The sequence below is a fragment of the Coptis chinensis genome, chromosome 4 (assembly GCF_015680905.1).
Source record: "Coptis chinensis isolate HL-2020 chromosome 4, ASM1568090v1, whole genome shotgun sequence".
NCBI classification, from domain to species: Eukaryota; Viridiplantae; Streptophyta; class Magnoliopsida; order Ranunculales; family Ranunculaceae; genus Coptis; species Coptis chinensis.
The window spans coordinates 82937582-82949205 of NC_141459.1; the positions used below are offsets into that span (position 1 = coordinate 82937582).

At 36.1% G+C, this 11624-nt stretch overlaps 1 protein-coding gene across 1 annotated transcript; it reads left to right on the plus strand.

Moving 5' to 3' along the window:
• The first annotated feature begins 8645 nt into the window (after nt 1–8645).
• Nucleotides 8646–11396, plus strand: LOC147505168 (putative ubiquitin-conjugating enzyme E2 38). Its single transcript, XM_086557750.1, has 6 exons — nt 8646–8839; nt 9170–9613; nt 9709–9772; nt 10063–10202; nt 10294–10605; nt 10830–11396. The coding sequence occupies exons 1-6, from the start codon at nt 8762–8764 to the stop codon at nt 11124–11126; spliced, it is 1335 nt and encodes a 444-aa protein (XP_086413876.1). The 5' UTR covers nt 8646–8761; the 3' UTR covers nt 11127–11396.
• The last annotated feature ends 228 nt before the right edge of the window (nt 11397–11624 follow it).

Sequence of the window (11624 nt, forward strand, 5' to 3'; positions counted from 1 at the left end):
CAAATGATGACTTTCTTCCCTTCTCTGACCGAGGAGTCATATGACAGTGCTGGTGTTAGGATTTATGGTATCAAGGCTGCATACATTACATCGTTGACTAATGATGATGGGTTGCAATTTTTAATAAATTATTTGTCACTTGATTTTGATGATGGTCAAGCACATGTTGATGAGTATGTAAGAGCTTTTTGTAAGTATTTGATGGGCGTCTTGTTTCTTCCTTCTAGCCATTCCACGATTAACTTGGGGTATCTAGCCAACTTTGAGCACTTGCACGAGTTGGGCGGTATTGATTTTGGTGGAGTCATATACTGTAATTTGTTGCGTTGTTTAGATAGGGCTTCTCGGCAGACTGGTGTTGTAAGTAGTCCCCAGATGGGAGGGTTTGTCATTCTCTTAGAGGTATGGTTTTATGAGTATTTCCGTGCTGCAAATCCTATCCTCATAGAGTACACCGATGAGAGACCTAGGCTCAGGGCTTGGCACGGACCTCGTTGAGCTCGTCTGCCCAGTGAGATCAGTCATAACATAACTTCTGTCCGAACCCAAATCGAGCTTAGCATACAAGCTTCTATTATTTGGAGGCCTTAGCAGTCATCTGTGCACATTGGCGCAAATGACTGTAGATACGCATTGTTCATTTCTCATAGGAGGATGGTATTCATTTGTGGGAGTGATATGGAGTGGTATTTAGGGGATAGATATTACAAACAACTCACACCATGCTTTGGTATCCCCCCTGATCCACCTACCCATGTATCAGAGGCTAAGGACATGACCTTACATCAAGTCATCGAAAGAAACGTGGCTTGAAGTTGGATAGTAGCTTCTAACCTAGTTACATTGCAGACTTATGAGTAGTATTACCGTTATTGGTTTAAGGTATCTATTGGTCATTTGCTCCCAGCTGTGGGTCATATAGGCAACATTCATACGGTTAACAGAATGGGTGTCAGACGTGAATTTCAGATTGTCCAGTCGTCACAACCGACGTTTCAACATGGACCTGTACACACATTTGTTCCAGTGCCAGATCCCCCTCAGTCAGAGTGGCCTTGGGTTTTCAGTTTGAGTGATCCGAGTGGCCAGACGATTTACCATCCCATTTTTTCTATTGATGACACTCGCGTCGTACAGTTAGAGCATGACCTTGGACATCGATAATTATTTTTAATGGTTTTGGTTTAATATTTTTGTTTATTATGAAAATGTCATAAATTATTAATGAATAATTATTTTAGGATGAGCTACGCATGAGATATGAGACAAGCATTCGTGTAAATGATGGCATGCGCTCCTCGGTATTCGCCTACAGTGTTGAGAGAGAGAGACTTCTTTCCCAGGCTCATGTGGATTATGACGATATGCAATGCCAGGTTGATAAGTTACAGGCTCAGATTGATCGCACAAGGGTGAGTTCATCACATGGACTGACGGAGAGTTCAGCACAAGGACAGTCGAGGAGGAGTTCACGGTAGAAGAGGCGTATGTAGGAATAAGTGAGGACTTGATGATTTATAATATTAAGTTTGTTGTATAACGATTATTATTATGTTGTGTGATTTAGAATTGTTCATTTGATCATTTTGATAAGTTCTAATTTATTTCCTTTGATCAATTTGATTTAGCAAATGAATTGCAATTTTTATTAATAGAACGATAACTAATACATGATTGCAAAAATATAAAATAAAAATAAATAAATAAATAAAAGACAACTATTACATATCACCATTATTACATACTACTAGAGTTACTCTAGTTATCAAGCCAGTCGCCATTTTCTTCATCATTGGCTCCTTCGTTGTCGGAAGCTTCATTTGTACTACTTGATCCAGGTTTGTTTGTTTGTTTGTTGTTGTTGTTGGTTTTTTTTCATATTTAGCTACAATTGCTTATTGTTTTAGCTTTAAAACCCTTCACAAACGAGGATTGACTTTGTCGAGTGACATTGCCAACAATCTAGTCTCATTTTCTTCCTCTCTAACACGGAGTTTTTCTTGCTTCAAAAATAACTTTTTTTGTGTCTTCTCTTGCTTCAATTTCATCATAGTTTGAAATTGCCCATTTAGAATCTCTTCTTTTTTTCTTCGGCTTTCTTTAAAAGCTTGAAGAAATCCATCCATATTTTTAGCAGTGGATGCAACATTACCCTCGACAGTAGAAGCAATTTTCTTGTTCTTCTCAATTTCTTTGCTTTGCTTCCTACCAGTCGACCTCTCTAAAAAACCTTTGGTACTACTAGGATCGTATTCCGAGTACAGTGAAGGTGAAGGGTTAGAGTGAGGTGTTGAAGGGGTTGTTGGGGATGAGGGTGAAGAATCGAAGCCTTCAAGATGTCCGGATCTTGCTTTCTTCTTTGGTCTTGGAGCAAGCGTTTCGTTGCGTAACTAAGTTCTTTGCCACTTTGGCGTATTTTTTACTAGATTATAACAATCTTGCTGTGTCTGTAAGCTACGTTTATTAAAAAAAAATCAATATCAAGTAATATATAAACAAAATATAAATTAAACGAATCTTACAATGTCTTCACGTCCCCACCTGCTTGGAGGTTGTTCTTCAAGCTTTCTTAGTATAGCATGATATTTGTTGAAAAACGGTAAAAGAATTGCCCAACATTGTGAAACTCCTTTCCACTTATAGTTGCGGTCAAAACCTTGAATTTCATTCATCTTAGCCATAATTCGTTCCCAATAAACTTGTCCCGATTGATCATTCCTTACTATAGGATCTTCTCCAATCTTAATCCACGCTCTAGTAAGAGCAATATTTTCTTCATTTGTCCAACTTGGACCCCTGCCTTGTTTTGGTTGTGACATTGAGAGTGTTGTGTGTGAAATAGATGAGTTAATTGATAATAATGTTTCAGTTGAGTGCATATAAAATAAAGAAGGAGATGAGTATAGATATATGGATGTAGAATTCCGACCATTTTTTGCAAGTTTTTTTCCTGTTGGAGTACGCGACATTAGTAGTGGCGCGCAACAATACCACTGGCGCGTGGTGCTGGTCAAAGTAAAAAAAATAAATTCGGCGACATTTACAATGGCGCGCGACATTACCAATGTCGCTCCACATCCGTATCCAAATTGCCAAATTTGCGAACAAGAATGCAGCTGGACAGGTGATGCGACCGAGTTTGCTTCTACCTGGAGTTGGAATTCCATAAAATTTCGAGTTTTAGAAGCAAATATGAAGAATTTGAGAGGTGATACTACCACCTAGAGACGCTCTGATTGTATTAAATATTAGCCATCAGATGTAGGCTTCACACAAACCACTTAAAAACTAAGTTGTTTTATTATATAGAGAATTTAGATAACTTCAGATAAATTTAGATAAGTTAGAATTTAAATAAGTTATATAAGTTATTTAGATAAGTTTCATAAATTCTAGATAAGTTAGTAATAATTTCTTTGAGTACGTTTTTATAAATATTGTTTCCTAATTGAAATCAACTTATTCTTTTTAATCATGCCGGTCTACCGTCAGATGTACTAATTGTATTAACTATTAGCCATCCGATGTAGGCTTCACACAAACCACGTAAAAACCAAGCCGTTTTATTATATAGATTAAATGGGTGGAGGAAAACCAAAAACTTTAAAATAAAATATAAACTTAAAAACTCAAGTACGTTAATTTAAGGAATACAAAACCAAGACATACTGACTTGAGTAGGGAAACAATAAGTGAAAAAGAAAAGATAACAGCATTGAAGTTTAACGATTGAAAATTGAGTCAAGACTTTAGTGAACACACCTTTGTGTCGTGATGAGTGAAGAAGTACAATGTTCTACACAAAAACCCCTAAAGTAACACAGTACTGTCAATAATGTCAAGTTTAGGTGGTGAAATAATAATTAATCTATTAATAACATACAATATTGGAGAAGTAAAAGAAGAAGGAATCTTCACCTTGTAGAAGACATTGGCGGACATATATAGTAAGTATTTATCAGTTCAAATTGATATATATATATTTATTTATTTTTATTTTATTTTTTTTTTCCTTCTTCTGCCTACTTGTTCTGGCAATTTTACTGCTGAGAGTGGAGAAAACAGACTCAGTGAGACAATGTGACAAACACTTAGATCCCCAAATCAATTCAATTCAACACAATCAATAACTATTACTAATGGGAGATAAAGAAGAGAACACAGGAAAAAGTTGTTAAAAAAATATTTTTTTACTTTAAAATCACTCAGAGAAATACCCTGAGGAGTTCGATAGTGATTAAAATCCCCAATGGAATCTAGTGGTCAAATAGTCAAATAGGACCAGCACAATGGTTCATATTCACAATGACTCAAAAAAGCAACAAAAGTTACTATGGGGCATATATATTTTATAATCAACAATGAATCAATCTTGTTTCTTCATTCAGTATCTAGAATACTAACCATAGTGCCTTCCAAAAGAAAGTGTTACTGTGCCATCTACAATGAGCTCACGACCACCAATTGATACACTGAAGTATACTACAAAATATCCCGATATATCGCGATATTTGGGGATATCTATCCAGATTTTAGAAAAAGATATATAAATATCATGATATGTCCAGAGATATATACGACTGTAAATATCGGTGATATTTCGACAATATTTACAATAGTTGTGATATTTGAGGATATTTTGCGATATTTTGTGTATATAACAATTTTATTTAATATTTACCATTATATTTCAAATAAATATAAATAATGTATCATGATATATCAAGAAATATCCACAATATCTATGATATTTGTCGATATTTTGGATATATCAACGATATTTGTATGTGAAACAATGTCAAATATCCCCAAAGAGGGAGATATATCCACGATACATATCCAAAAATTGAATATCGATAAATACCCATATCCTGATATTTTGTACTATGCACTGAAGTTCTCCATGTTAATATCTTTGATAGTTGAGCCATCTACACTGTTGTCATGATTTACAGACACTACTGGCATCCCTACTTTAGCTACTTCCATTTTGGCTACATGTATCAAGTATTCTTGTTGTTTTATACAATATAATGTAGTTAAGTAATTAAGACATAGGAGTTTCTAGTAAACCAATAGCATTTCCCCAAAATGGTTCATAGTTAGTTTACCTCTCTTTGATGCCCCTCTTTTCTCTTTCTTCTTTCGAGCTTCAACCTATTGCGTTCAGACAAAACAGGACCATCCATCACCTCTTCTTTTTTCTTAGGAGCCTCCTCCTCATCCATTCCATCAAACATTTGCAACGGTGTTGCCAAACTTCGTACCGCCAGTTTAGCCCGAAACCCAAAATTACAGAAACAACATATATAAAGATTGAAAAGATAGGAGAGAAGAGAGACAAAATTTCAGCGAGAGAATCTCTAGGGCTGTTTTTAATTTTAGTCGTGGGTTTTTCTTTTTTTTGGGAATAGTCGTGGGTTTTTTTAGGGACGGGTTTAGCTAACCTTCCATTCTAAGTGGGAGACATCTATCGCAGTTTTTCTCTCCTCTTTTTTTTGTAATCCCCCTGGTGACGTGGATAGCCTCAAAGCGCTGGAAAAGGGACTGCTATTATATATATATATAAAGATTCCATTTCTCATTTAGCAAAAAAACAAATAAAAATAAAAATTAGGTCACTCAAAGATGCAGAGTAACCACTAACTCCCACATAAGTAGCAACCAAAGTTTTGCACACTCTAACGTAACCCAATTCCCAAGGTCGTTAAAATCTGCAGTGGTAATATGCTCCCTCAATATCGAAAGTGGGCTAATACAAACAAAGTAAGTCAGACAATTGATAAAAGGCCAAACACACCATTCACATCCTAACCCTGTTCATCCAAAAAAATTGTAGTTTAAAGTTTAAATAATAGAATAAGCATGATTTCCTTTTTTCTAGTGTTTTCGGTAAGGCTGAAAAAAATGAAGACAACAAGCAATTCAATACACCTGAGACAATGGAAGCCCTTGTGATGCATACTATATGCAAGGTTAATTACTACATTGACTTTTACATTGGGGGTTTGGTGTATAGGTAAAGGACTGCCTAACTACTAAAAGCCTTGTAAAATTAGTAATTTGTGTTATTTCCTTAAATATTCAGGATTGAAAAAAAAAATTGATAGAACGGGGCAAACGAAAGCTAATAAATTAATATTGATATATAAACGACGAATCGATGATTGCTTGAAGTAGGGAAATGCATATCCCCACTGGGTTTGTGCAGAGCTCCTATGTTGTGAATCAATGTGGAAGCAAGTGTACACAAACAAGATCAATCACAAAGGTGTGACCTTTAATCAAAGCAAGCGTTATAACAATAATCTAAGTACAACTACAACCTAAAAAACAATATCAACTAGGAAAGCATAAACAAGTAAAAATATGAAGTAAATAACACACACCACAACACAAAGATTTAAGGTGGTTCGTCAATATGCCTACATCCACACGGCAAGAACGATGGTTCCATTAGATGAATTAGAAGATTACAAGAGGATTTATTTGGATTGTACATAACAATAAACTCTCAATCACTCACAAAGAATGAATCACTCACAAAGAATGCTCTTTCAAATTTCTCTCTTTTCTTCTCATCATTAGCTTTGTTTATTTGGGTCAAAACACTAACTTGTTTTATATGGTAATCCGAAATTTTGGTGTAAGACAAAATTCCGAATCATCTTGGTTTATCTTCAAAAAACCAAAACTTTACCTGTGCAAGGGCATGGGGGAGTGCGCCCTTTCATCAAGGCATATTATAGGGTGTGCACCCCTTGTGAAGAATCAACTTCCAATACTAATGTGCGCCCTTTCTGGAGAAACTCTGCTGTGAAAGACTAGGGGGCGTGCGCCCCTTCACGCAGGCAAATTAGGAGGGGGGGATACTCAGTCAGTACCTATTTTCCAACATTCTAGATCTAAGAAGTATAAGCTAAAACAATACATTGATGAAAAGTATTGGTAATTGAATTGTATTGAGATGAATTAAACGTCCTGACTCGTGCTCTATTTATATATGCACAAATGAAGACTCTAGAACAGGACTATGTTACAAAAACAAGGATGTGAAATAAGGGATTTGATTTTTTTTTAATAGGACAAAGAAGGAGAAACAAAAGAGAGGTGAAAGATTATGAATAGAGTTTTCTTTCTTTGATCAATGTGTAGCCAGGTTTATGGTTTTGTTTTATTTAGTTTGGGGGATTGGAAATCACATTAATTTAAGAATAAAAAAAAGTAATAAACAAATACATAGAAGTGTTTATGTTTTCAACATTTAACATTTCCATTTTTTTTTTAAAAACTCTCTAATATTGCTCTATTAATTAAAATATAGCAATATGATAAAGAGAGAGAAATAGGCCATATATCTATAAATAATAAATAATATATATTAGGAAACTAAGTAACCCTTGAACAACAACTATAATCACATTGATGTTTCTGATTCTTAGTTTTTAATCCGACTTGTGGATTAACAACAATTACATTAGGAAATTTACAAGATGCATAGCCAAAAGTAACATTGAATGCTTTAAAACACCTGCAATGGTTTTTTTTATACATATTACGAAAGTGGAACGATATTGAAGTAAAAACTACAAAGCTAAACTAAATCAAATGGGGAAAGCTAAACTAAATCAAATGGGGTTTCAACCATATTGGAGCTATACTAAACCATATCGAAACATAACCTGGAGCAGGACAATGTAATTATTGATTAACATAAATAAATAAGAATGATTAACAAAAAAAAATCAAATGGGGTTTGGTATGCTGAAGGACCTCTCCATTATCTGTCTCTTTAGGTAGAATAGACCAATGTCGTCTTATGGAGACTACTAGAATTGTTGAAGTAAACCGAGTTGCGAACAAGGCTCGGCCCCTCACACGAGGAAACAAAACTGAGTTGTGCCCAACAAAAATGCATCTATTCCCGATGTCACTTCTCTTGGCTTTCCAAATTCTAGCCTAAAAATCTTGAAACCCATCGTGGCTCGCCGTCCTTGGTCATCCATGTATACTAGAAGAAGCTCGCAAGCGATTTCAAATATATACAGAATATTTACTCTAAGAATAATTTCTATAGATTGTGGTACCCCCTCCCACTCCTCAATGCTAAGAGGGGTTCCTAGAAATCTAGAAGATTCATGATTTGGCAATTTATAATTTTTGCTGCATCATGGACATATATAAATATTATGTATCTTATTTTTGTAATTTACCAATCCATATGAATGAATTGAATGTAATTTATTTATTTGTTATTAATTATTGTTATTTTCTAAACGTAAACGTTATATATGAATAATTTTTTTTGAATCGGCTCTCTACCCTGAGCAAATCCAACAAATTATTCGCTCTCTCTAATTTTTGCAGCAACACTTGAACAAAATCGGAACATAAACACTCATCATTCATCATCTCGAGCTGGAGTAGTCACTTCTAACAACCGACTAGTTCATATAAAGTTGTATTCACACGATTGTTCCCCATTAGTCATTGCTTTAAAATGAAGTGGTCGATCGCAATTGTTTTTGAACTATTTTATTTTATGAGCTAGAACTTGAACGTAGGACCGTTTGGGTAATGTTTGGTAATTTACACGTCATGAAAAGGGTAAATAATTAAACAAACCATCCACCCGCTAGTTTCGCACATAGAAAAGAAAGTTGCTTAAATAGCAAAGCGCCATAGTTTCTCTCTCCTCCTTGTTTCCAGAGAGAGAAAGAGAGGTCTACCAGTTCACTCCTCTTTTTTCAATCTTTAATAAATGGAGACGGCTGTTTCTTCTTCTGCTGCTTCAGATTCTATTGCCAATAAGAAGCTGAAATACAGTATAACTGCTGAGGTATAAAATTGATTAATACCCATTGTTTGTTTCTTGATTTTAAGTATGGGTTTTCGATTTGGTGCTTGTTTGATAGGTTAAATTTTTATTTTTGATATATGATCAAAGGGTTGATTTTTTTTTTTTTTTACTAAATTAGTGTTTGATCAGTGATTTTAGGTGTAATTCTGTTATGGGTGTGTGATTTAGGTCTTGGGTAGTGAAGATTTAAAGTAAAGACTTGATCTTTAGTTGGGAATAGTGAGTTTAAAGAATCTGTTGTCTTTTTTTGTTTTTTGCAAATTTTGATTGATTTTCCTGTAATTCAATGCAATGCATGTTTGCTTACAGGAAGCGCTGACACCAGACATGGTTGCTAGTACCTCGACAGATCCTGATTCGATGGTTGATGATACCATGGATCTACAAAATGACTCTGACTTGGAATTGGATGACCTTGATGATGATGCATCAGATGCTTCATCATACTATGATGATGATGATGATTTCTCTTATTACGATGAAACTTTAAGCTTGCAAGCGCAGTTTGATGCTGCAGACCTCCCTCCTGGGGTGGAAGCATCTGTACCCTGGTTGGATGAGCATGAAGAAAAACAGAAGTTAGGTGCTAATCTTCCTAGTGAGGCTAGCTTGGCTGCAAGAAGTTCACCACTCACTGTAAATGGAGTAACTGAAGAGGAAGAAGATATAATGTTTAGGGAGTTTAAGAGTTTTGATACAGTCCAAGATTTTACAGACCATCACTTTTGCAAGCAAGCTTCTCCAGCAAAGCGGGTGAGTATGGTTCTACAGAGTGGCTACAACCTCTCTCCCTGTTTTTATTTTTGTGCCCACGTCTTAGCTTCCCTTGCTCTACTGTGTTTGTGCAGCCAGGAAAGGATTGGGCGAAGGCAATTCAGAATGATTGGAGGATCTTGGAGAAGGATTTACCTGGTCAGTTCTATTGTCTTCTGTACCCTCAGTCCAGTTGTGATCTTTGGTTCTGAACTGTGTTTGTATGTCATGATTTGCACTTCAGCTTTATTCTTGGTGGAAGTATATTGCTGTTTATTTTCATGATATGCTTTTCCCATGCCTTAATAGCTTCATAGGTTTAAATTTCTTAGTTCACATCTTTGTTATTTTCCTTGTTCTGAATTATGACCCATATGGTCACTGTTTTCCCGTCTTCTGCTTCTCACCTTTTCTGTTGTTGCTGTTTTTGTTGTTGTAAATCTTGACAGAGACAATATTTGTTAGGGTTTATGAAGAGAGGATGGATCTTTTGAGGGCTGTCATTATCGGTGCAGCTGGTACTCCGTATCATGATGGCCTCTTCTTCTTTGATGTTTTCTTCCCATCTGAATATCCTAAAGTGGCACCAGTATGTGTTCGTAGTTGGTAGTAATTAGATTATGCATCTCTTTTGTTATACATGATTGAGTTGACTGAATTTGGGCTATTTCTGCTGCCAGAAAGTCTACTACTACTCAGGTGGCCTTCGATTGAATCCAAACTTGTATGGTTGTGGGAAGGTCTGCCTCAGTTTGCTGGGTACATGGTCTGGCCAGGGAACTGAGAATTGGAGCCCGGGGAATTCCACGATCCTACAAGTGTTGCTTTCCATCCAGGCTTTGGTGCTGAATGCAAAGCCCTACTTTAATGAGCCTGGATACGAACGCATGGCTGGTCAAACAACAGGTGAACAGAAGGCTAAAGATTACAATGAGAATACGTTTGTCCTTTCTTGCAAAACAATGCTTTACACACTGAGGAGGCCACCAAAGGTATGTTCGTAAACTTTTTCATCAGCATTGTTGTCCTTTCCTTATTAAGGTTCTGTGTGGACACTGAGGAGGCCACCAAAGGTAAGTTCGTAAACTTTTTCATCAGCATTGTTGTCCTTTCCTTGTTAAGGTTCTGTGTGATTCTAGGGACCCTCCTCTCATATTTGACATAATCACACCTACATTTTATTGAATTTATGTAACTTTCTTCATTTTGTCTGCAGCACTTTGAATATTTTGTTGGTGGGCATTTTCGTTTGCGTGCACAGACTATTCTTGAAGCTTGTAAGGAATATATCAAGGGTACTGAGGTTGGCGGTCTCATTGAACATGAAGGGGAGGTACAGGAAGGAGAGCTGCAAGAGATTACATATGATAACATCGGCTCGAAGAACTTCAGGAGGTCCTTGGGCATTGTAGTCGGGAATCTGATACCGGCACTCCTTAAGAATGGTGCCAAGGACTGTGAAAAGTATATCCCTCTAGGGGATGTTACCAGAACTGCTCCATTAAAAATTTGAGCTGAAGTGGCTAAGAAGCATTTTTTGGACATATTGATACTGATTTTTGGATGGAATAGGTTAGAGAGTAATCCCTGTTTTCTAATTTAAACATATGTTGATACTGAAGCCTGTATATGGGTGTAGATACTGTGCAGTAGAGACAGTGTCAACCTATGGTTTATCTTAGGTGATTGGAGAAATAATTTAAAGGGTTTTCATCTTGATTAAGCTATTTATATGCTGGACAAACTTTTTATCTGATTTTATTCTCAACGCACTTTTGGTGAATGTCTGATTTTAGATGCTACGATGTGATAGTGAGTTACTATGGTTTGGAGCAATCAGGCTGTTTTCTTCTTCATACAGGGTGCATGATTCACCTCCATATATTTAAGGAACTTGTAGCAACATCCTACTCCAGTCTAAATAAGACGTTGAGGATGATCAGCAGAAAGGCCATGCATCTACAACTTGAACCCCAGTCTAAATAAGACGTTGGGGACAATCAGCAGAAAA

What these genes read in the sequence shown, in the direction of transcription:
- LOC147505168 (XM_086557750.1), top strand. Translation starts at nt 8,762, where the DNA reads ATGGAGACGGCTGTTTCTTCTTCTGCTGCTTCAGATTCTATTGCCAAT. An exon ending in AAGCTTCTCCAGCAAAGCGG is followed by an intron (nt 9,614 to 9,708) that starts GTGAGTATGGTT and finishes GTGTTTGTGCAG; the next exon opens with CCAGGAAAGGATTGGGCGAA. An exon ending in CTTGGAGAAGGATTTACCTG is followed by an intron (nt 9,773 to 10,062) that starts GTCAGTTCTATT and finishes AAATCTTGACAG; the next exon opens with AGACAATATTTGTTAGGGTT.